A 24,204-nucleotide genomic window follows, 5' to 3' on the forward strand; every position below is an offset into this window, starting at 1 on the left:
TGTGTGCCAGCCCCACGCCGTGTCCTGGGGGCTAGGAGATGCGCCTGACTTTTGTCCCGCCTCTCTTATCTGCAGACAAGGCCCCCTTCCTCGCAGGGTCGTCGTGACGGCTACATTTGTTCCGTGCACCGACGCAGGCCAGGCCCTGTGCAGGCAAATAAGAGAGGCGCGGAGGCTTGACCTTTTGGAGCTGGCGTCCGCCTCGGGGGTCTCTGAGCCCCTCCTGCCACTGTCGCCAAGACGACAAAGTCAGTGTCACAGGTGAAAGAACTGGGACGCGGGGCGCAGGCTTTCCCAGCAGCACGCGGACACGGGCCTAGCCGGTTCGCCACCCGGGCGCGTCCCTAAGTCTGGGGCTGGGGGGCCCTTCTGTGGTATGTCGTGGGGTCACAGGGGCCTGGGGTCGAGCCCCAGCTCTGCCGCTGGCCGCCGGACCGCGGGCGGTCTTGCACCTGTGTTTCCTCCCCTGCGAAACAGGCGTCACCAGAGGGGCTGCTTGTGCGCAGTCGGCGACAGAACGTTCATGAAGCTCTGAGCCTGGCGCTTTTCCGCGCGCGGCCCGAACACACGCGGGCCGGCCCCGGCAGGCACACTCACGACGCGTGCAAAGCTTCGCCGACCCCTCCCCAAGGACCCCACGACGCAGCTGTCCGCTCGGCCGCGCGCGAGGCGAGGACGCCGAGGTTTCCGCAGCCGGGCTCGGCGGGTCCCCACTCAGCACCATGTTCCGAAGAAGCTTCCATGGGCAGAGCCTGTCGGCTCAGCTCAAAACTTGGAGGTGGCAGCTGCGAGCCGCCCCACCCCCACCCCCACCGGCCCAGGGTCCTCCCCCCGCCCCGGGAGCCAGCACACCTCCTCCGGGAGGGGACCGAGCCTGCACGCAAATGCTCATTATCCCAATGTGTCCCGGCCACGTCTCTGGCGAGCCCGTGCCCCCCTCCTCCTGCCTCCACCGTCTCAGCTGCCCGGGCTGCAGACATCTATGTGGCGACTCTGCGGCCAGATGTTATAGGGCAAAGCTAAAAATAGGGCGGGCCGGCCACCGGCAGGGGTGGGGGTAGGGGTGGGGGCATGTGCTGGGCGCCGACACATGATCCGAGGGGCCCGGCCGAGTGGAGCTGAGAGCCCGGCGGACCGTGCACGCTTCTGTCCCCCACTTGCAGGCCCCCCCCCCCTCCCGGCAAGAGGGGCCCCTCTTCTCTGCCCGTGTGGGAGGAAATGCCTTCTCCCGGCCGCGGGATGGGCAGCGGCGGGAGGAAGGTCATCTGGGCTCTGTCCTTCCTGCTGCTTGTCCGCGAAGCCAGTTCTGCCAAGAATATCTGGAGACGGGCGCTACACACCAGGCTGGCCGAGAAGCCCCGCGTAAGTGCCCGGGGCGGGGAGGCCGGGAGGGGACCGGCGGCCCCCAGACTCGGGCGGGCTGGCACGCACGTGTGCCAAGGTCGGGAGGTGGGCAGATGAGCTCCCCGCCCTCGCTCACGGCTCCTGGTCTGTGAGCCAAGAGGCGGAGGGCGCTGCAAAAAACGCGCAGGGGGATTGTGACACGCTTTGGCCAAAGCCTCTTTTGACCAAAGAGGACAGCCCCCGCTTTGAGACTCCCAAGGGCTCGAAACTGAGCGTTGTGTTCTCAACCATCAACAACCAAGCGTTTATAAGATATAATTAGGCATTCGTGTGGTCATTTACTCGTTCGGTAAACATTTAGTAGAAACTGCTCTGCTGGGTCAGGCACTGTGTGCGGTCCTGTGGGTTCAACACGGAGACAGCGGCTCCCACCCTCGGGGGGGACGTGGTCGAGTGGGGGAGGCGGTCGGGTGATGTGTGCTGGCGGTACGAAGGGATAGGACAGCACAGCAGAGGGCGGGAAGCGTGCACCTTGGAGCCGGGGGTCTGGGTGTGCATTCAGACTCTGCTGCTCACCAGCTGTGTGACTTCAGGCGACTTGTTTGACATCTCTGAGCACCAGCGATCTCACCTGGAAAAGACAGAGTGTTAGAGGGATGCGGTTCTTTCAACACCTGTTGTTCGGTCACCCCTGTTTACCGGGCACTCTTCTAGGCTGTGGGCATATAGACAGCGGTTCTCTGCTTCGGGGAGATCGCGATGTAGTGAGAGAGTAAGTGAGAGATAAGGAAAACAGGTGCCAAGGAGAGAAGTAAGGCAGGAAGGGGACCAGGAGAGAGAGACCGGGGGCAGGAGGGTATAATCTTATTTTTTTTAATTTTTTTTAACGTTTATTCATTTTTGAGAGACAGAGAGAGGCAGAGCGTGAGCAGGGGAGGGACAGAGGGAGAGGGAGACACAGAGTCCAAAGCAGGCTCCAGGCTCCGAGCTGTCAGCACAGAGCCTGACGCGGGGCTCGAACTCACGAACTGCAAGATTGTGACCTGAGCTGAAGTCGGACGCCCAACCGACTGAGCCACCCAGGCGCCCCGGGGGGGGGAGGTGTGTGTGATCTTAACGCCCCCCCCCCCTTTCTAGCACAGGGAGCACAGGGGTGGGGAGGAGTCAAGGAGACAGCACTGACTCTCGCAAGATTGAACGAGTCCCCTTAACATAGCAAGTGCTCGGTGCCTCTTGGTGACTTCGTGAAATCGTTGTGAAACTGGGTGGCGCTTGCCACCCCAGGTGGGATCTAGGACCCTCGAGGTGAGGCCTGATTGTGTCTCGTTCAGTGCAGTGTTCCTGGTGCCTGGCCAGGTGTCTGCCACTCAGTCGGCACTCGGTACGTTCCTGTGGATGAATTATGGGCAAACTCACTGGAAGCCCAGAAGAATGTGTTCAGCTCTGCTCCAGAAGAGTCAGGAAAGGGTCTTCCAGGGTTGGGGACATTCAACATTGGGCTCTGAGTGATGAGTAGGAGTTTGCCAGGTAGATCAGTGGGAAAGGGGAATGTTTCATGACTCCCGCCACGGTGAGATGCTTGAAACCGTATCGAGGCTAATCTCAGCCTCCAGGGCTCACGTTCTCCAGCTCAGGCAGGAGGCCACCGGGAGTGGAAAAGAATAGCAGCAACTGAAATGATGGTAGGTGTTTGGAGAAGGGAGAGCGATCCCTGAAGGCTTCCTGGAGGAGGGGAGACCCTGGCCAGATCTTGAAGAACTATTAAGGATTAGGAGGAGTAAGGACATCCCTGGAAGAAGACGCAATGTGGGCAGAGCGTGAGGCACAGATCGTGTATCTGGGAGCCCCTGAGGGGGCCCTCACTGCAGGGGAGGGTTTGTGCAAGGAGGGAGAGAGACCCCTCTCAGGTTTGACACCTCCTTGCTCTTTGCTGGCCCAGCGGGATGGCTCATTTAGGACTTTGGTTCTCGGACCACAAAGAGATCTCCAACGTGTCGTCTGGGCTGATCTCCACTTTGTCCCACAGTGGGGGGGAGGCTGGGAGGCTGGGGACCCTGGGCACGGGGTTGGCGGGGGGGAGGGTGGTCTTCAGCCCTGACCCCGGTCCCTCGAGGACCGGGGGGGGGGGGGGGGCAGGTCAGGGTGAGGAAAGGCCGGGTGTCCCGTAGGGTGCTGAAACCCGCTCTGGAGAGTTAAATAGAGCCCTTGTTAAAATTAAACCAGGGGCGCCTGCGTCGCTCGGTCGGAAAAGCGTCCGACTCTCGGTTTCGGCTCAGGTCACGATCTCGCATTTCAGGCGTTCGAGCCCCGCGTCGGGCTCGACGCCGACAGCACGGAGCCCGCTTGGGATTCTCTCTTCCCCTCCCTCTCTGCCCCTCCCCCACTCGCTCTGCCTCTCTCACAGTGAATAAACTTGAAAAATTAAAAAAAAAAAAAAATCAAAGCATAGAGCCACTGCCCAGCTCCTTGCAAGGCGCCCGCCCTCGAGGTGGCCTCACAGGGCACCTGCCAAGGCTGGTTGTAGGGCCTGGGCCAGCACGTGGCTGCCCCTTCTCCCTTTCTCAAGGCCCAGCCCTGGGCAGAGAGGGCAGAGCGGGCCCAGCGCACTTCCTGGTCGCCGTGTCCACCTGCCTTCCTGCCCGAGGACTTAGAGACACGGCAGAGAGGGAGGCACGGCCATCTGTCCCCAAGGAGGCCACTGGGGGGCTTGTCGTGAGAAAGAGGGTCCCCCCTCTGAGCCTCGGCCTCCCCACCTACAGCGTGGGGGGGCGGGCAGCACCGGCTTTGCCCCTCCTCTTCATGTGCACTATTAAACACAAAACCAGACCACGGGGCGCCTGGGGGGCCCCGTCGGTTAAGCGCCCGACTTTGGCTCCGGTCATGATCTCGCGGTTCGTGAGTTCGAGCCCCGGGTCGAGCTCTGTGCCGACAGCTCAGAACCTGGAGCGTGTTTCAGATTCTGTGTCTCCCTCTCTCTCTCCGCCCCTCCCCGCCCCCCGTCTCTCGAAAATAAACATTCACAAAATTAAAAAAATAATAATAAACATAAAACCGGACCAGACAAAAAACATGGCACCAAAATATTTGCCAGGCTGGATGAAACAGAGGCAAGATGTTTGTAAATAGCCCGGCTGCCTGCTTTGGGGCGCTCGGTCCGTTCGGTGGAGCAGGCGTTCGATGGGAACAGTGCTTTCCTGAGCCCTCGCTATGTGTGAGGACAAGCACTCGCCACCTGTTAAGTCTCAGGAGCCTCCCAATTTACCGGGTGGGGCCCTCTGCAGCCACTATGTCGCGGGGGACCGGGTGGCCCCAGTTCTCCGCGTGTCACCATGGCTGAGTCTGGCTCATCCCCCAAGCTCCCGTCCAGGGCAGCTGGAGGTCGCTGGGCAGTTCCCACCCTGCCCAGGGGCGCCTGCCTGGCGGAGGGGGCGCTGAGGGGGTGCGGCAGGAGGAAGGGCTGCCTCCCCAAGCTGGCTCCCCTTCCCCTTGTGATTTCTGTGACCTCCCGAGTCTTTTCTTGCATCTTATTGTTGCTTATTTTTTTTTTTTGCGAAGTTAGCACGAGTGGGAGAGGCAGAAGGGCTCTCGGATACGACCGTACCTCCCTGGCTGGGGGACACGCTCAGCCGACACCCAGGACGGGCCAAGATGCTGGGGGTTCCCACCAGGGGAGCAGATGGGACTCGAAGACAGACCTGGCTTGCTCATCCTTGGGCGGGACACCTCTGAAGAACAGTCTGTAGGGTGTCCCAGAGGTTCCCCTCGGGTCTGAGCGCCAGCTGCCCCACCCCTACCCCCGCCTGTCAATTGCCTGCGTATTAACGCCCCCTGGATGGGCTCTGCCCCTTCCCGGCCCGCTGGAGCTTCCTGGGACCCCTCCCAAGAACCCTCCCTGCCCTGAAATCCTGGTCTCGGGCATGCGTGGTGGGTTCCACCGTGTCCCTCGAGAAAGAGATGCTCAGATCCTAACCCCTGGTTACCTGGAAACGGGACCTTATCTGGAAACAGGGCTGGTGTAGATGGGATTCATCAAGACGAGGACACTCGGGAGTGAGGCCGGCGCTCCCCGAACCCAGTGTGGCTGGTGAGGAGAGGGGACCCAGAGGCAGACCCACGGCGGGGAGGCCAAGTGAAGACAGAGGTGGCAAATGGAGAGCTGCGTCTCCAAGCCAAGGGACGTCAGACACCCCTGTGGTGTCCAGTTTCTGCCAATTTCTACTGCTTGCCGCCAGCAGCCCCGACGACAGACATCGCCCGGATGAGGAACTCGAGGCCCTGGCGAGACGTGACTCACCCCCAGGCCGTTCCGGCCGGGGACGGGCGAAGCGGTCATTACACCGTCGGAGTCCCGGGGACTCGCCTCACTCCTCGGAAGATGTGAGCTCGCACCCCCCCGCGGGACCCCATCATCGGGACCTCTAAGGCGCCTCCGTGCAGAGGAGCGAGGGCTGCTCGGGGGCCCTGGGGTGTTCAAGGCCAAGGCCCCGTGGGTCCTACCTGGGGGCGGGAGAGGGGAAGTGACGTGCCGAGGGGAACAACCCCACGGTTGGCCGTAGCCCGGTGTCCCGCACGTCACGGGCACGCGGAAACCTCTTCAGAATGGGGGATGGCGGGGGTGGCGACGAGCTGGCCGAGTCACTTTCTCCTCCCTGCAGCCGGCTTCCCCATCTGAGGTTCCAGGCCTGAAATCAGTCCCGGGCGGAAATGACCAAGGGAAGAAGCATCCAGGGCAACCGGATGGTTATCATCGGGGAGCGTGCCCGCGGGAGGGAGGTGAGAAAGCAGAGAGCTGGAAAGGTCCGGAAGCTCAGAAGGAAAAAAAAAAAAGAAAGACGACCAATCCATGCGGTGGAATATTATTCAGCCATAGAAACGGGAGTGGGGTCGTCCCACTTGCTACCGGAGGGATGAACCCTGAAAACATTCTGCTAAGCGGAAAAAGCCGGCCACAAAAGGCCACATCCCGTAGGATCTCTTTGCGTCGACTTTCCGGAATAGGCAAGCCCCTAGACACAGACGGTCGGTTAGAGGTGCCGGGCGCTGGCGGGGAGGGAACGGGAGCAGAATTTCTGTGTGGGTGATGGGCAAGCACACCCACGCCGGGTTGTCGTGGTCTTAGCTTTCGGTCTTCTCCTCGGAAGGCGGTTCCCTTAAGTGCTTTCATATCACCTCGACTTCTCCCTAGCATTCAGCCCCTTTAATAGGATGTGCATGCTTTTTTTTTTTTTTTTTAATGTGGCTTTAGTTTTTCATTACCCGATTTTGCAGATGGCAGAAAAAAAAAAAAAAAAGGCAATATGTTTGTGGTCTCTGTGTGACGTCTGGTTTGGTGTTTGTCCCTTGTCCTGGAGCTGAGCCCCGTGAAGGGAGGGATGTCTTCTGGTCCGGCCCAGCATTGTTTGGAGCCAGCCCGCCTGGCACGTAGTCGGCCTGGGGACTATGAATGTACCACGAAGGGAATGGATAAGTTACGTTAAAACCTTCCAGAACAGGATGGAAGGGGATAGAAAGTTCCAGAAGACTTCCTGGTGCGCCGCAGTGCCCGGGGGGGCCCCGGCTAAAGGAGTCGGTCGAGTTTGCCGGCAACATGCGCTGCGATGAGGTCATCGCTGTGTGAGATCTGGGACTTTGCGTGCCTCTCTGAGGAAGTCCCTTAGCGATGCACCCAGTTCCGCTCCCAGAGCCCAGCGCTGAGGTCCCAGGGCGTCAGGAAACGGCATTCATCAACGCGCGCTGAGCTGTAAGCCCCTGCTCCAGGGACAGACGTATTTTTAGACTTTTTGACGTCCAAATTCCAGAGGAAGGGCAAGTAACGCTTAGAGGAAAATTGGCTTTCTTCCGGCACCAAGCAAATCAGGCCTGGGGCGCACTTTTATTGGTCTGGCCGTTAAGTCGCTGGAACATTCCAAAGAAGGGTAAAGCTCTTGCACGCGGAATGAAGTGGGTGGAGAGCACAGAGGGAGGGATGTGGGTAAATCGGGGCAGCTTTGGAGATTGGATTCTTTCTCCTTAAATGGAAACGGTTCAAGATTGTTTCCTGATTATACAAGTAATGTTTACTGCAGAAGAAATCCAGGCGATACCGAAAGTGGCAACCGCGTAAAAAAGCTCGAATTCTTCGTCCAGGGCGTAAGCCCCGTTGGCATTTTGGTGTGTGTGTGCCCCAGCAATCCCGTGAAAACAGGTGTACTCACATTTTTTTTTCTCTTCATGGCGTTTATTCACAGTGTGTAAAAGATGTCTTATGGAGATGAAATTCACGTCACGTGAAACGAACCATTTTTTAAATTTTTTTTTTAACGTTTTATTTATTTTTGAGACAGAGAGAGACAGAGCATGAACGGGGGAGGGGCAGAGAGAGAGAGGGAGACACAGAATCGGAAGCAGGCTCCAGGCTCCGAGCCGTCAGCCCAGAGCCCGACGCGGGGCTCGAACTCACGGACCGCGCGATCGTGACCTGAGCCGAGATCAAGGGTCGGACGCTGAACCGGCTGAGCCACCCGGGCGCCCCCCGTGTCCTCTTTTCAAAGGCCTCTGTTGTGTTCCGCGGTGCAGATGTGCCATTCTTTCTTCAGCCGGCCTCCTTTGGTTGCACACGAGGCTGCTGGCTTCAGGAGAATCCACACTTGAACTTGAAGGATTGGCGCTTTCCGCCGAAAGGGGCCAGAATCGGTATTTCCTTAACCCGCTTCCCCGGGGGCACCGGCAGTAGAATGGCCCCGCAGATCCCCAGGGGCCTCCAGAACTCTCTCCCAGAGGAGTGAAAAAAACCATACCCACCTCGTGGGAAATCTTAAGGGGGAGGCGTTTTTATCCGAGTAGGGCACACCGCCCTGGAGAGTTCTTGTCTGGGCCCTTCCGTAAATGTGCGTGCAGCAGCTGTTTGGAAACAGACTTGCAATACAGCCCCTTCGCAGGCATGGAAATAAAAGCTGGAAATCACGGGTTGCCCTGGGGTTTTCGCGAAGGGTGTTGTCGTTCTGGGGTGAGCCGCCTCGTCTGTCCGGGCGATTTGACGTGCCGTTATTTTCTTTTCGGCCGAGGGGCGCTGGAGGGCCGGGCCGACTGGGGTTGCGAAGGGTGGAGCCTGGGACGAGTTCTCTCCAGAATCTGTGCCCGGGGGAGGCGGTTCTCTGACTGTGTCCTGAGCTGGGGCTGGCGCACTGGTGGCGGGCAGGGGTGGGGACGTGGGAGGGGGAGGCGGGGAAGCCCCAGATCCAGACAGACCCGACAACAAGAACAGTAAGCGTAATTCCAAGAGGCTGGAAGGTGCCTGCGGCACAGGCGCGACCTCGTCGGCTCCCACCACAAACGCCCGCAGCACACGCGCCTCCTGCGCCCGTTTTGCGGAGGAGGAAAACAGAGGCTGAAATAAGTCCGTGGCTTTCCTGCATGATCACAGAGCTACAGGATTCAAACCCAGACTTGTCTAGTGCGTTAGATCCCTGCCGAACTCAGCCTCAACAGTTGACGAGGTCACGGGCCTTAGCCCCATCCACCTTGCTACGCTCAAAAACCAGACTCAGCTCCTAAGTTCTTGCCCCAAAGAAAGAGCAGCAGTCATCTGGGGAAAGTTCTGAGCGGAGGGAACAGTGTGTGGAAGGCTTCAAGGCAAGGAGGAGGAAGGCGTCTGAGCAAACCTTCAGAAATTGAGGCTGCTGATTCTAGATGTATAGTTTGGATCCATTACTGGGGCCTCTGGAGAGAGAAGCGTAGACTTGGGCTCATGACCCTTCTCGGCCTGTGGCCTTGGGCACACCTCTCATTCTGCAGGCCTCAGGGGCCTCATCTTTAGTGGGGATAACAATAGGACGCCCCCCCCCCCCCCCCGCTGGCCTCATGCGACCAGAGCAGGTGCTGAGGCTTGCTAAGAGGTGCCGAGTTGGAGAGGGGCCCCTGTTCGTGGAGACCTGGGGGAAGTGAGCGCGCGGCCAGGCTGGCATCTCAGGTGGGAGACACAGCCCTTGCAAAGGCCCGGAGGTAGGACCGCTCCAGGGACCTCAGAGAAGCCAAAACGGCTGAACAGGGATGCACAAGGGAGGGGTGAGTCTGGGAGGCAGAGGGGCTGGGGGCGGGCACCAGCCAGCTTTGGCTGACCTTTACCCCTTTGTCCTCCACGGGAAGGGGCCCCACTGAGGGTGATGTATTTCTCTCTCTGATAAAAGTTCTCTCCCAGAGCTCCTAAAACTCACGCTTTTTCAGGACCCTCTTCAGGCATCACCTTGCATGATATGAAATATTTTCCAAAACATTTAATCCTTTAATCTGGGCCCCTCGGTGACATCGGTTCTGTATCACCCACGACCATCTGTTGTTTTGGCCGCACCGTAAATAACTCGGGAGATTTGACTTCTAAGGCGCTTATCTCTTTTGTCCTTTCCAAATTCTGGGAGACGACGTGTGAAGGTCCCTCAGAAAGCAGGGGCACATCTAAAATTGATCTCTCTGCACACCCCTGCTGGGCTGCCATTAGGAAGTCACCAGACTGGGAGGCAGGGGCTGGGGTGGGGGTGGGGAGGGGACACAGGATTTCACTTCTGATCCGCAGGCTGCAGTCAGTCCCATAAATGAGGACTCGAGTCCGAACAGGCCATGCGGAAGCCCCCCGCTCCCCACCCCGGCCTCCCGACCACGCGCGGGCCTTTCCTCATCACCCTCCCAAGGAGGCTGGGCGGCTGCCACCTTGCATTAGGATCACAGTGGTCGGGCCCCAACGGGAGTCCAATTTTGTTCATTCTGAGGAAAACGAAGTAAGAGCTAACGGGCGCGGGGTTGAAAATTATTCACGATGATACAGGACTTACGGGGACCGGCCTGAGCAGGGGGTGGTGAAAAGGCTGAACCAGTTTGCGAATCCGCGCTCCGGTCTCCCCTTTGTTTTGGGGGGAGAACCACCAGTCTTCTACAGCCTTTGTTTCCTTATACGCCAAATGTTGGCTTCATTCTTACATTTCACGAATTAAATGGCAGACATATATATATATATAGGAGAAAAGAGGACTTCTCTGGGCGAAGCTGGGGAGGGGCCGGGAGCCCCGTCCTCCCCAGGCTGCCCCTGCCTCACTTGGTCCCTGCTTTCTTCTCCCTCTTGCCCTCCCTCTAAGCCCCACGGGTGCCCTGGGACGTAGTTTGAAAACCGGTGGTCCTTGGGATGACACTTCCAAAATGCACCTGCTCTCGGGACCTATCCTCGGTGACCCGACGCCCCCTACAGGGCATTGGAAGCAGCGCATAGACTTTGCAGCCTCCGCAATAGCTGGGGCGGGTGGGTGGGGGGCAAGGATGTGGACACATTTTTTACCTTCCCGCCTTTTTTTTTTTTTTTTTTTTTAACTCCGTTGAGGTCAGAGGGCATATGCCATTTTGCTCCTTGCTCTTTATTTTCCCTAACATATCATTAAGTGTTTTTTCCTGTCGTTAAACATGCTTTCATGGGGGGCCTGGGTGGTTCCGTCGGTTGAGCGTCCGACTTGGGCTCCGGTCATGATCTCGCGGTTCCTGAGTTCGAGACCCACGTCGGGCTCGGTGCTGACAGCTCGGAGCCTGGCGCCTGCTTCGGATTCTGTGTCTCCCTCTCTCTCTGCTCCTCCCCTGTTCACTCTCTCTTTCTCTCTCAAAAATAAGTATTAAAAAAATTAAAAATGCTTTCATACGTACTTCTTTTTCAAATGTTTGATCGTCTTCTTAAAACTGAAAAAATACTGTGTGCATGGCAAAAATAATATTGAAGCAGGGCAAATGAATACCCAGTGAAGAGACACCCCCTTGGCTGCTTCAGAACTGAATTCTTCTCTCCAAAGGCCATCTTTGATAACAGTTTCTTGCGTATTCTTGTGTATCCTTCCAAAAATGTTCTGGGCAGGCATATACATATTACATGAGTGTGCATATGTGTATTTTAAAACGTAGGCGTGTAGCGTACAAACTGTTCTGCACCTTAATTCTTTAATGTTTATTTATTTTTGAGGGGGGGAGGGGCAGAGAGAGGGAGACACAGAATCCGAAGCAGGCGCCAGGCCCCGAGCTGCCCCACGCGCGGGGCTCGAACCCACAAACCATGAGATCCTGACCTGAGCTCAACCGACTGCGCCACCCAGGATTCCCCTGCACCTTCATATTCTTCACCAACCACCATATCTTGGCGATCTTTCATCAGTGGGTTAAAGGCAGATTTAATGGCCACACACTACTCCAGTCCGCAGACAAGCGTTTGCTTGTACAAGGGGGCAGGATTTTGAAGTATGGATACATTTGCAGGGGAGCGGAGGCCAGGGGCAAATAGGAATTTAGATGGCAGGAGCAGTTGAGGAAGGGGCCAAGAGGTGGGGGAAGCCTGGGTGGTTTTTCCCAATGAATCTATTCTGTGTGTGTGTGTGTGTGTGTGTGTGTGTGTGTGTGTGTAGGGGGGTGTAAGGCATGCTGTCCGCATAGCCCACTTTCAAATCCAGAAGCAGAACAGTGTTCCCAGCATGGATGGGGGCTGGTGTCGAAGGGACCCAGTGTGGGTTGCCTGGGGTGACAAAGCCTCCCGGCCTCACCTCTAAAGTGCTTATTTTATTCGTCATGTGCCCATATTTCCTATATGGTAAGTACTGTATCTTATTTTTAACTTTCTATTGAAACATAATACTGAAAAGTAGGAAAATCACGTGTCCAGCTTCACGACGTGAACACACAGTGTAACCAGCACCCAGATCAGGAAGCAGAACAGGGCGGGCCGGGGCCCCTCCTGGTCCCCACCCACCGGGGGGCCACTCTGCTGACTTCTCACACCAGACATCACCATTGTCTGTGTTTGAACTAAAAGTATCAAAGGAACCACACTGTGTGTTCTCTTTGGAGCTGGCTTTTCCCCCCCTCCGGTTCAGTATTCTGTTTGTGAGATTTCTCCAAGTTGTGTGGGTTTATCCGTCTTCGGTGTGGGTTGTAAATCCTCAGAGCTCTGCGTAAACATACGGGTTGTAAGAGAGATATATGTAGAAATCTATGGGTGTATATATCCATGTGTGTATAAGCAGACACGTGCACACACGCACACGCATGCACGCACACGCATACACACGCACACGCGGACACGCATGCACACGCGCGCGCGCATACGCATACACGCGCGCACATACACACGCACACGCGACACGCATGCACGCACACGCACGCACACACGCGCACGCAGATCCGTATCCGGAGCGGGCGCAGGACAGGGTCGCCTCTCCAGGCCGGCTGCCGGCAGACGCCCACCTCCGCTGGGCGGCGACGGGGACCCGGGGACCGGGTCCGCGCCGCTGACGCGAGCTCTCCCCGCAGGCCGAGGAGGCGGGGGGCCCCCGGCAGCCCCGCGCAGACCGCTGCCCGCCGCCGCCGCGCTCGCTGCCCCCGGGCGCCTGCCAGGCCGCGCGCTGCCAGGCCGACTCCGAGTGCCCGCGGCACCGGCGCTGCTGCTACAACGGCTGCGCCTACGCCTGCCTGGAGGCCGTGCCGCCCCCGCCAGGTAGGCGCCGGGGCCCGGGAGTCGGGCGGGGACGGGGGGCGCCTCGGGGAGGGGCGTCGCCTGCGTGCGAGAGGGGCCCGCGGAGCAGGCACCCCGGCGCGTGCGGACACGCCACTGCCCTCGGCGCGCACGGCCTTGAAGAGGCCGGTTCCGGGGACGACGCCCCTTCCTAAGGAGATGCGGAGGTTTCTCACTAAAACAAAACATACACACGTCCGGCTCTTCTTACAAACACGGGACCGCAGCCCCTGGGCCACCACCTGCTGGGGCCCCAGGTGCCCCTAGAAGGCAGCGGGGCCCTCCGGTTTTCCCCGGAACCCCCACCAGACGCACTCACCTTCACCTCCTGATCCCCGCCCTGGGGGTATTGGATGTGGAGACTGACCTCAGCAGTCCGGATGGGGTGTGCCCCAGAGAGGCAGGGGGGATGCAGACTCCTGGGTTCGAGTCCATGGGCTGGCTGGGCAGCCCCTGAAACCCCCCCAGGGACTGAAACGCAACTCCTGGAGGGCTCTGAACGGGGTGGCTGCAGTGGCAGGGAGCAGATCTTTCACAAGGGGGTTGTTAAACCTTAATGACGACTTCTTTGGCAGAAAGAGCCCTCGGGAGCTCGTTCGTCTTTGAAGGGAAGGAGTTTTAGATCCCTTCTGGACAGGTTGGGGGTGGGGGGGGGGAGGGGAGGGAGCCTGCGGGGATACTGAGGAGTGGGTAGGCAGCTGCGTCCCCCCAGCGCGGAGAAAAGGTGTCCCTAAGTGGGTAGGATGGGGACGCAGTATAGTCTCCTTCCCTCTCCGTTCTCCTTGGGGCTGAGGCTTTCGATGACAGCCTGCCTGTGTGGACTGCCCCTCTCAGGAAGAGGCGTCCGGGTCCCATGGGCCTCGACTGCTGAAGGCCGCCTGAGAAGGCAGCCCAGCCCTTCCTCCCAAGGCCAAAGCAAGAATGACCACACTTTGTTTTCTTTGGGGTGAGGTCACGGCGATGACAAGGGACTCGGCACCCTTAATTATGCTCATAATTACAATCTACCCTGTGTTTAAGCACTGCCTCTTGTCCAGGGACTGGGCTGGTACTCAGGGCCAGGAGAGCTCCTACAGGGCCCTTTATTAAAAAAAAGACAATTTGCCCCCCCCCCCCCCGCCAGTGGAAGGAAGCACAAGGAGGTACTTCCCTCTGGGTGGGTAAGTCAAAGAAGATGCCACTTGCTTTGGACTGTGACAGCGTGCAGGTGTTCTCGCCTCGCTTGCCACCTACACCAGGTGCTTTTGAGCAGTGCACAAACTATACACCTGTTCGTGACACTCCTGACAGCCTTTCCATACATTATCTCGTTTAATGCTCACGCGGCCCTGTTTTACAGCTGAAGACACTGAAGCTCAGAGACGCTGAGCTGCTTGCCCAAGATCACACAGCAGGCAACGCTGGGAGTGTCCACTGCCTTACGCCCTGAGTGCAGGGCTCTGGGGCCCCTACTCCAGCATCTGGGCCCGTATGTGGGAATCTCTCACTGCCTGGAACATCCTTCCGCGGGACACCCACACAGCTCCTTCCGATCTTTGTCCGGAGGTGGTCATTTTTCAGGGAACATCTCTCTCTCGAAATGGCAAGCCCTCCTCCAGCCATTCCTCGCCCTCCTTTCCCTGCTTAATTTTTCTTTATAGCACAGTCTGGAACACCGTGTTTTATTCACTCATTGACTGTTCTCCCCACTTGAAGGTCAGCCGCATAAGGCAGAGATCGGTCTGTTTCCTTCACTGCTGGACGTCCCCCATCTAAACTAGACTCTAGGCATCTGAAAAGTACTCAGTGGAAATGAAAAGAATCAACGCATCAGCGAGTGACTAGCTTTCACTGGCCAGGCAGAGCGGTCCGATTGTTCGTTGGTCGCAACGACCAGCAGCTGACCCGTTGAGGCAGGGAGTGTCTCCAGTCTGCCATGGCCCTACCTGGCCGGCTTTTCTTACTTATGTTACCTACCTGCACCCTGGAGGCATTTGGGCGCTCCACCCCTGCTTTGGGATTTTGAACACTTTGCAGCCCTACGCGTGGGTTGGTCCTCTTGTTAAAGATGTATTGGTCACAGAGCAGGCCGCGATGCTATGACAGAAAGACCCATAAACCCAGGAGCCCAACCTATTTACTCCTCCTTTGGTTAATAGGCCCGAGGAGATGGGTGGTCCATGGCAGGTAGGTGGCCCCGGTCCAGTCATCCAGGGACCCAGGTTCCTTCCACTTGTTGCTCTGCAAGGTCAGAGTGGCTCCCAGGCTGCAGGCAGAGGGACAGCACGGAGCAAACAGGCACCAAACCCCGGGCGAGAACAGAAACTTGCGTCATCGCCTCTGCTGACATCCTATTGGTCAGAGCTCAGTCACGTGGCCACACCTAGCTGCAAGGAACGCTGGGAGATGTAGTCTCCAGCTCGGCCCCAGTGCCTAGGCGAAACTCAAAGTTCTGTTACTGAAAGAACTGGGGGAATGTGCGGCAGGGAGCCTCTGTGTTTCATCGTGAAATGTAGGCCCCCCCCCCCCCCTCGCCCCGTTCCCAGAGGCTGGGGCGTTTCTCAGCTGCCTGGGGCGGGGCTCAGTGTAACCATGTATCGTTTTGTTAGTTTTAGACTGGCTAGTGCAGCCGAAACCTCGATGGCTTGGTGGCAACGGCTGGCTCCTGGATGGCCCTGAGGAGGTGTTGCAAGGTGCCTACGGGGAGAAGCCCACCCCAGCGTCAGAGTCAGGATCCCTCCTTCTCGGGCTGTCTCTGCTGCGGCAGGCTGCCTGCCCTCCAGTACCTCAAATACTCTACCAAGAATGGTGGTGACAGGGGCTTGGCCAGACTCTCAGAAAACGCAGAACCGTATAGGGCTCGACTTTCCCTAGGACTGGGGGCCTCCTCCTCCCTGGGTGGAGACTTGAGAGGGAGGGGTTTGGGGTGGCTTTCAGATCCCCAAAATCATAATAAGGGGTCCACGGCTCCGTGGTGACGACTCCTCCGGGTGGGTGGGGAGCAGGCAGGCAGGCCCGGGGTCCCCAAAACTGGAGGGTGGGAGTGTGTGCACGTGTGTAGGTGCGGCTGTGCCTGTGACCCTGCACGCATGCATGTGCGCGACTGCGTCGGTGAGGCACCCGTGTGGCTGTCCTTGCGCTGCGTCTGGATGTTTGCGTGTCTGTGTGCATGCAAATGTGTGTGACCGTAGGTGTGAGTGTGTGTGTGTGTGTGTGTTAAGAGCCATGGGTGGCGAAAATATGTGTGTGTCCGGAGTTGTGTATGAACGCGTGTGTATGCCTGTGGCTGTAGATGTGAGCGCACGTATGCGTGTGTCAGGATTTGTGTGTGTGCACATGTGTGCATGTGTGAGTGCGTGTGTGTGTCAGGCCTTTTTGGGTGAAGTGTGAGCCTCCGTGTAGGTGAACGTGTGTGTACGTGTGTCACGATGCACATTAGGGTGTTTGGGATCACGTGACTTTGGGCTGTGCATTGGTGTGTGTGCGCGTGCCTATGTGCGTGTGCACGAAGGTGTCACGGTGAGCGAGACGCAAGGCACAGCCCGGGATCTGGGGGCAGATGGTCCCCTGCGTCCACCCAGCACGCGGCCTGTGTCCCTCCCACAGCCGAGGCCTGCAGCACCACGGAGGACGGGGCGGAGCCCCTCCTCTGCCCCTCGGGCTACGACTGCCACATCCTGAGCCCCGGAGATGTGGCCGAGGGCATCCCCAACCGCGGGCAGTGTGTCAAGCAGCGCCGGCAGGCAGGTGAGTGTGGGCACCCAAACCGTGCTCTTGGCGCCTGCCCCACCCTCCCTGTAACGCCCGGGGGGAGGGGGGGAGGACTGTCCCAGAGAAAACCACCAGCGCCCCCCAAGCCTGGCCGAGAGCTCCTCCTGTCCTGCCTCCCCTCTTCTGAGTCGTCTCACCCTGCAGGGGACACAGGCCTTGGAGCCCTGCCACCTCCTAGCTGGGAACGGGTGCTTCAAATCTCTGAGCCTCAGTTTCCTCATCTGTAAAATGGGCTGATAATATGCTACGCCATGCTCTGTCATCTGTGTCATAGAAGAGGGAGAACTCGAGGTCGGAAGCTTCTCTACACCGTCTGCACCGTAGAGGGGGAATTCTGAGCCTGTCCTCAGGCTGCAGAGCCCATGTGGGGTGCGTGTGCACGTGCGTGTGTTCTCCCCGCCCCCAGGGATGGTCGGAGCCTTCCGGATAGAAATGTTAGTGAAATTCCTCTTAGCCTCGTTCCGAGGGGGCTGTCGGTTAGCAGTAATTGTTGGTGATTACGTGGGAGTTTGGAAATGTCTCGATCTCCAACGGTGACCTTTGGAGCAGGAGCCTCGGGGAGGAGTGGGGGCACTGTGTCCCAGGATAACCAGAAAAAAGCCGCTTATTTAAGATTTATCTTTTTAAGCTACATATTTGAAATGATTTGAGACTTCAAGGCAGTAGTGCCTTGGCCCCTCCATCCCGGTGACCCATTATGGTCTCTCTCTTCCCTCTCCAGCCCCTGCTGTCTCTCCTGGGGAACTCTCTGAGAGTAGGTTGCAGATCTCATGCCTACACCCAAGATGCAAGGCTCCTCTGAGAGCCAGCTTGTCGGGCGTGCCGGTGACCGTTTGGGTTTTACGGTCCATCCGCCTGGAGCCCGACATCTGAGGGGTTCATGTCTTAAGAGGAACGTGAACTTCGACACAGGCAGGAAAGCTGACTCTTCGGAGAGCAGGGTGTGGGGAGTCAGTGCATTTCTCTGGGATGGGTATGAGGTCACTCCGAGGCTGAGCGTCCCGTGTCCCCCAGGCTTGCCTCTGGCAAGGCGACCCTGCCGGTGCTGCGTGAGGACAGGGGATCGTCGTGCAGCCGCGAGCAGGGGAGATCTAGTTTGTAAAAATGACATGACGGTGCGTGGAGGGTGTCCAGCTCCAAACATGCCTCTCTCTCCTCCCTGTGGTGTGGCGGGCCAACACTTGTCCCCAAGGAGGAGGAAGGCCCGAGAACGCTTCATCGCCGCCAGCCTGGAAAAACCCTGCCATTTGCTTCAGAAAATAGTTTTTGCCCTGGTTGCTGATAAGCTATCAGCGCGAGGGTGTGGATCGGCTCCTCGGGGTTCTGGCGCCCTGTGTGATAAATGTCAGTGCTGGCCCTGAACACCCTGACGCTTTTTAGGACGGCCGCAAAACAAGGAAACCAAATGTCTCACTGTTGCCCAAGTGAGATCTTTAAAATGGAGATGAAATTGGCTAAACAGTATGTTAGTTTCCAGTGTGTGAATGTGCTTTGTTGACAGTGCTGATGCCCTGGGGGGGGGGGGGGGGGGGCGGGGCTCACCCATGGCGGTGTTGCCCAGAGAAACTTCTACGGGACCTGGCCAGACGTCCTTGGCACAGATGTTTCCCCACAGTGATAGGCTGGTGACGACGGAGGGGGCGGTGGGGTCGATGACCATCAACAGTGGGAATCCTCAGTAATCCGAGACGTCTGAAGTTCCCGAGTCAACTGCTTTTTAAAGTTCTTTTATTTTAGGGGCGCCTGGGTGGCGCAGTCGGTTAAGCGTCCGACTTCAGCCAGGTCACGATCTCGCGGTCCGTGAGTTCGAGCCCCGCGTCAGGCTCTGGGCTGATGGCTCGGAGCCTGGAGCCTGTTTCCGATTCTGTGTCTCCCTTTCCCTCTGCCCCTCCCCCGTTCATGCTCTGTCTCTCTCTGTCCCAAAAATAAAAAAAAAAATAAAATAAAAAAATAAAGTTCTTTTATTTTAAAATTCTTTTATTTTATTGTAGGGGCGCCTGGGTGGTTCGGTCAGTTGAGTGTCTGAATTCAGCTCGGGTCATGATCTCACGGTTTGTGAGTTCGAGCCCCGCGTCGGGCTCTGTGCTGACAGCTCAGGGCCTGGCGCCTGCTTCGGGTTCCGTGTCTCCCTCTCTCTCTGCCCCTCTCCTGCTCACGCTCTATCTCTCTGTGTCTCTCAAAAATAAACATTAAAGGGGCACCTAGGTGGCTCAGTCGATTAAGCATCCGACTTCGCCTCAGGTCATGATCTCACAGTCCGTGAGTTCGAGCCCCGCGTCGGGCTCTGTGCTGACCGCTCGGAGCCTGGAGCCTGTTTCCGATTCTGTGTCTCCCTCTCTCTCTGACCTTCCCCCGTTCATGCTCTGTCTCTCTCTGTCCCAAAAATAAAAAAAAAAAAAAAAAAAAAAAACATTAAAAAATAATTTAAAAAATTATTTTATTTTAGATGAGGGGGGAAGGGCAGAGAGAGAGGGAGAGACAGAATCCCAAACAGGATCCACGCTCAGTGCGGAGCCCAAGGCAGGGATCGATCCCACAACCCTGGGATCATGACCTGAGCTGAAATCCAGAATCTGACGCTCAACTGAGCTCCCCCCCAGGAGCCCCCCCCCCAACACTTTTTTTTACATACAAAAATGTCAGTTTCGTGTGGTTCCTCCTATCATTTGCATGTCTATGGTTTAAGGGAAATTATTTGTTTTAACCCTCACAATAATTTTAAGAGGTGCCAATTCTCTGCCCATTTCCAGGTGAGGAAACTGAGGCTCAGAGAGGGTTAGCGAAGCAGGGCAATGAAGATTAGCTACTCAAGTTACTTTGTCACGTGCACTGCAGACGTTCAGGTCTCCTGGGAACAGACTCACAAAAGCACCGTGTGCTCCCCATGCGAATTGCACACCTCGTCATGACCTTTGCTGAACGATACGTTGGACTTCTGCTCCCGGTTCCTCTGTTAACACAGTGGTTCCCAAACGTTTTGGTCTCGGGACCCCCCCCTTACACTCAAAAACCATCGAGGACCCCACAGAGCTCCCCCTTGTGTGGCCACGGATGATGACCACGTTAGAAACTAAAGCCCAGGCGTGAGAAAGATTTGTGTGTTCATTCATTTAAAAACGACGACGATAAACGCGACGCGCATTCAAGAGAAAGAGCGTTTCCTTTAAAGGTCACTGTACTTTCCAACACACGTACAAATTGAAGCTGGGCATTGGTTCACGTCTCTGCAGTTCTCTCTCATTTGTGCCTGGGGAGCAGAGAGACGCTCACGTCGGCCCCTGCACTCGATCCGCTGCGATATTGCCCGTCACGCAGCGTCTGGAAACTCCATGCACACCTGGCAGGGAACGAGAGCGGACGCACAAATAATGCCTTTGTATTCTTAGGAAGATAGTTGTGGCCTCTTGAGCTCACTGGAAGGAGTTTCACCCTCTCGCTTGTTTTCCAGATGGGCGATTCCTACGACACAAGTTTGACAAGGAATACCCAGGTAGGAGAAGAAACCACTCTTCCTTTGCAGAGGGCACTAAACGGGGGCACTGAGAGTTTCTTGGGTGAAAAAAGAAATCTAGAACCCCATTGACTCTTTTGAGGGCTACGGTCTGAAGCTGCTGTGAAGGGAAATCCCCGTTTCTGCCCAGTCGCTCGTGTGCCATCAGGTGGCCCTTGGGGGTGAGGTGGTGGGATGCCAAGCCACTTCCGGTGTGAAAATCTCTCCTCCACCCCGAGCAGCCCTCCGGGGGCACCTGACACGGCAGGGGCCGTTCTAGGCTGCAGCCTGGGACTGAGGCATCAGTTCAGGGATGTCTCCCCCGGGACAAATTGAGAACCAGGATTAGAAAAGAACGTAGAAGCCCTGTTGCCTGGTGGTGAGAGGAGGTGGGAGCCAACGAGGGGCTCATAGAAGACAAATGGCTTTGTGTTAAATGTTACAACTTGGTACTGGGTGTGTTTAAGTCCTTCCTATTTTCAGGGGGTTGAAAATATGGCTGACACCCTTCTATCTAATCCTTCATTGATCTAGCCATGATGTATCCATGCATCGATCTAGCCAATACTCTGTTCTTCTATCCATCTTTCCGTCCTTCCTTCTATCTGTCCTTCCTTCCTTCCTTCTTTCCTTCCTTCCATCCATCCATCCATCCATCTATCCATGCATCGATCTATCCGATACTCTGTTCTTTTATCCATCTTTCTATCCTTCCTTCTATCCATCCTTCTATCTGTCCTTCCTTCCTTCCTTCCTTCCTTCCTTCCTTCCATCCATCCATCTATCCATCTATCCAATACTGTATTCTTCTATCCATCTTTCCATCCTTCCTTCCATCCTTCCTTCCACCCATCCATCCATCCATCCATCCATCTATTCATCCATCCATCCATCCTTCCTTCCTTCCTTCCTTCCTTCCATCCATCCATCCATCCATCTATCCATGCATCAATCTATCCAATACTCTGTTCTTCTGTCCATCTTTCCATCCTTCCTTCTATCCATCCTTCTATCTGTCCTTCCTTCCTTCCTTCCTTCCATCCATCTATCCAATACTGTATTCTTCTATCCATCTTTCCATCCTTCCTTCCATCCTTCCTTCCACCCATCCATCCATCTATCCATCCATCCATCCATCCATCCATCCACCTATCCATTCATCTATCTATCCTTCCATCCATCCATCCATCTATCCATCCATCCATGCATGCATCAATCTATCCAATACTCTGTTCTTCTGTCCATCTTTCCATCCTTCCTTCTATCCATCCTTCTATCTGTCCGTCCTTCCTTCCTTCCTTCCTTCCTTCCTTCCTTCCTTCCTTCCTTCTATCCTTCTTTCCATCCTTCCTTCCATCCATCCATCTATCCATCCATCCATCCATCTATCCTTCCTTCCTTCCTTCCTTCCTTCCATCCATCCTTCTATCCATCCATCCATCAATCCATCCATCCACCTGTCCATTCATCTATCTATCCATCCATCCATCCATCCATCCATCCTTCCATCCATCATTTCTTTATTAAGAATTTACAGCACATATTTATCAAGCATTGGTCTTCATCCTGTGCTAGAGGTTGGGGCTACATTTGTGGACAAGACAGACCCAGTCCTTCCCATCAGGCGGCTAACGTCAAGCAGGAAATAAATACAAACCCAAGTAGTTACTTAGTAAAAACAGTGATCAGGGTGACTGAAGTCACACTGAGGACACTAGGGAAAAGGATACCTTGGACTAGGATACCAAGGAAAGCTTCTTGAGGAGGGGCCATTTGAGCTCAGCCTAGAGAGTAAGAATTAGCGGGCAGAGGAACAGCCAGTGTGAGAATTCTGAGGTTGGAAGCACCTTGGCCGTCGCGGCAGCCGGAGTGTGCAGTGAACAAGGGGGACAGTGGCGGGAGACGGGGCCAGAAAGGGAGGCAGAGCCAGACCACACGGGGGCTGTGGCCACGATGAGGAGAGGCGAGAGGCTGCAGGTCGGCCTTGGATGACCTCATCTGGGGGGGAAGAAGGCACAGGGACAGGGAGCCAGGTGTCCGGACTCCACGTGGCAGTGGCTGGTGAGCCGCAGAAGACTCGCCCGCCCTGACAGAGCTCTGCTCTCTTTGCAGAGGGTGACTCCAAGAATGTGGCCGAGCCCGGAAAAGGACCCTTGAGGCACTTTCAGTGAGGCAATGGGGCAGGTCAGTCCGGGGAGTGGTGGCCGGTGGCAGGGGAGGGTTCGGGCGCAGGTGTCCTCGGTAGCTTTACTCACCAAGGTGACCGGCGGGAGGGGGAGAGTGGGGCTTTACCCGGGGCTAGAATTTCATAATTCCCTTGCGGTGTCCCAAGTAGGCGTATACGAGAAGTGGCTGTGTCACCAGAAGTTTCCAGACCACCCGGACCTAAATCCAAAGACTAGGCTGCAGCCTTCCTTTCCATGCCTGGTTTTAGGGCCTCCGTGAACGGCCGACGAGTCCCCCGCTGCCCCCCGGAGTCTGTCCCTCTGTCCCTCCCTCGGTCACACGATATGGTCAAGTGCCAGCTCCGAGACAGGCGCGTGCCGGGCACTCGGTTCCTCAGCAGCCCTTCGGGACGGCCGGGCTTCCTGCTCCTAGGGGCCTCCCCCCGGCAGGAGACCACACAAGTCAGCAAGGAAATCGGCCTGCGATGCGTGTCGTGAAGGGAACGGACGGGGGCGTGAGGGAGAGTAGCCAGGTCGGGGAGGGGCCGTGCGCGGAGCTCACGTCTGAGCCAAGATCTGAGACGGGACAGAAGAGCCGCCTTGGGGCGGCCTGGGGAACGGGGCCTGGTCAGGGTAGCTGGAAGAGTAGGAGTCCCAAGGGCAGGAGAGACCGTGGCTTCGAGGAGCCACGGGGAGGCCACCACGGAATGACGGCGGCGGGGCTGGCACCAGAGGGGTCCCCAGGGAAAGCCCTGCTCTCAGATGAGATGCTCCAAGGCGAGATGTGTGCCTGTGACCGGGAGCATCTGCTAAGAAAGCCTGAATGCCCGCCCCACCCCGTGAAGACCCCACACGTGTGCCCACGGTAAACAGAAGCCCTTGAAAGCAGCCAACGCCCCCCAGAATGTCCTTGAAAGGCAAACATCAGGCTTCAGATTCCAGAACATTCTGGCGTGAGTCCTCCGGCAAGATCTCGAGCCCTCGAGGATTGGTGCCAGCGTGTCTCTTACCTGCTCATGCCAGGAACGGTCCTTGGGGTGGGTCTGACCCACCTCGGGCAGTGGCCTCCCATGGGGATGCGTGGGCGTGCAGGGAGGGCGACAGGGTAGCACGGGGCGTGAGAGGCAGTTTGCGTGATGGAGAGGGATGCGTTGAACTAAACAAGATGATGCCCAAAGAGACTGATGGTAAGTTAAGAATTCAGTCCTAGGGATTGGGGCGCCTGGGTGGCTCAGTCGGTTAAGCGTCCGACTTCGGCTCAGGTCACGATTTCACGGTCCGTGAGTTCGAGCCCCGCATCAGGCTCTGTGCTGACCGCTCGGAGCCTGGAGCCTGTTTCGGATTCTGTGTCTCCCTCTCTCTCTGCCCCTCCCCTGTTCATGCTCTGTCTCTCTCTGTCTCAAAAATAAATAAAACATTAAAAAAATAAAAAAAAAAAGAATTCAGTCCTAGGGAAACTGGTATCTTCCTGGTATTGGGGGGGAGGCGCGGTGGCACAGACCGTGACCTCTGTCCTGCCCCCAGCAGCGGCTCTCATTCCTTCTCTGCTTCTCTTCCAGCCAGCGCGCAAGAACATTCTTCCACTTTCTGCTAAGCCTTGGAAACCGTTGGACCAAACACGATTTGACCCCCAGAGGCCATGCCCAGCTCAACAGAGATACTCAGACACAGGACACCCGGCTCTCGATGCCAGCATGACCCGCCTGGCTGGGTGACTTCGCGGGAGCACTGGGTCCCCGTGTGACCATCCGGGGAACACAGCACACCTAGCAGCCCCGCTAGACCCGGAGACCCCACGGAGCCCACCCTGGAAGAGGTCACTGCCTTTGTGAGCTGTGTCAAGCCCCCTTCCGTGTCTGTGTTGTTACGCATTTCTTCCAGATTTGTCTCTGGGAGGCATGTCCCTATGCCAAATGTTCTCAAAATAAATCGCCCCTTACAAAACAGAA

General features: G+C 56.9%; 1 protein-coding gene across 1 annotated transcript; it reads left to right on the forward strand.

Moving 5' to 3' along the window:
* Nucleotides 1–1,087: 1,087 nt before the first annotated feature.
* On the forward strand, nt 1,088–24,204 carry WFDC1 (WAP four-disulfide core domain 1). The gene is made up of 7 exons (XM_060650015.3): nt 1,088–1,362; nt 12,649–12,832; nt 15,439–15,522; nt 16,436–16,576; nt 20,049–20,090; nt 22,203–22,274; nt 23,815–24,204. Exons 1-6 carry the CDS (start codon nt 1,219–1,221, stop codon nt 22,259–22,261), a joined length of 654 nt encoding a protein of 217 aa, XP_060505998.1. The 5' UTR covers nt 1,088–1,218; the 3' UTR covers nt 22,262–22,274; nt 23,815–24,204.

This window comes from Panthera onca, chromosome E2, assembly GCF_046562875.1.
Source record: "Panthera onca isolate mPanOnc1 chromosome E2, mPanOnc1 haplotype 2, whole genome shotgun sequence".
NCBI lineage: Eukaryota > Metazoa > Chordata > Mammalia > Carnivora > Felidae > Panthera > Panthera onca.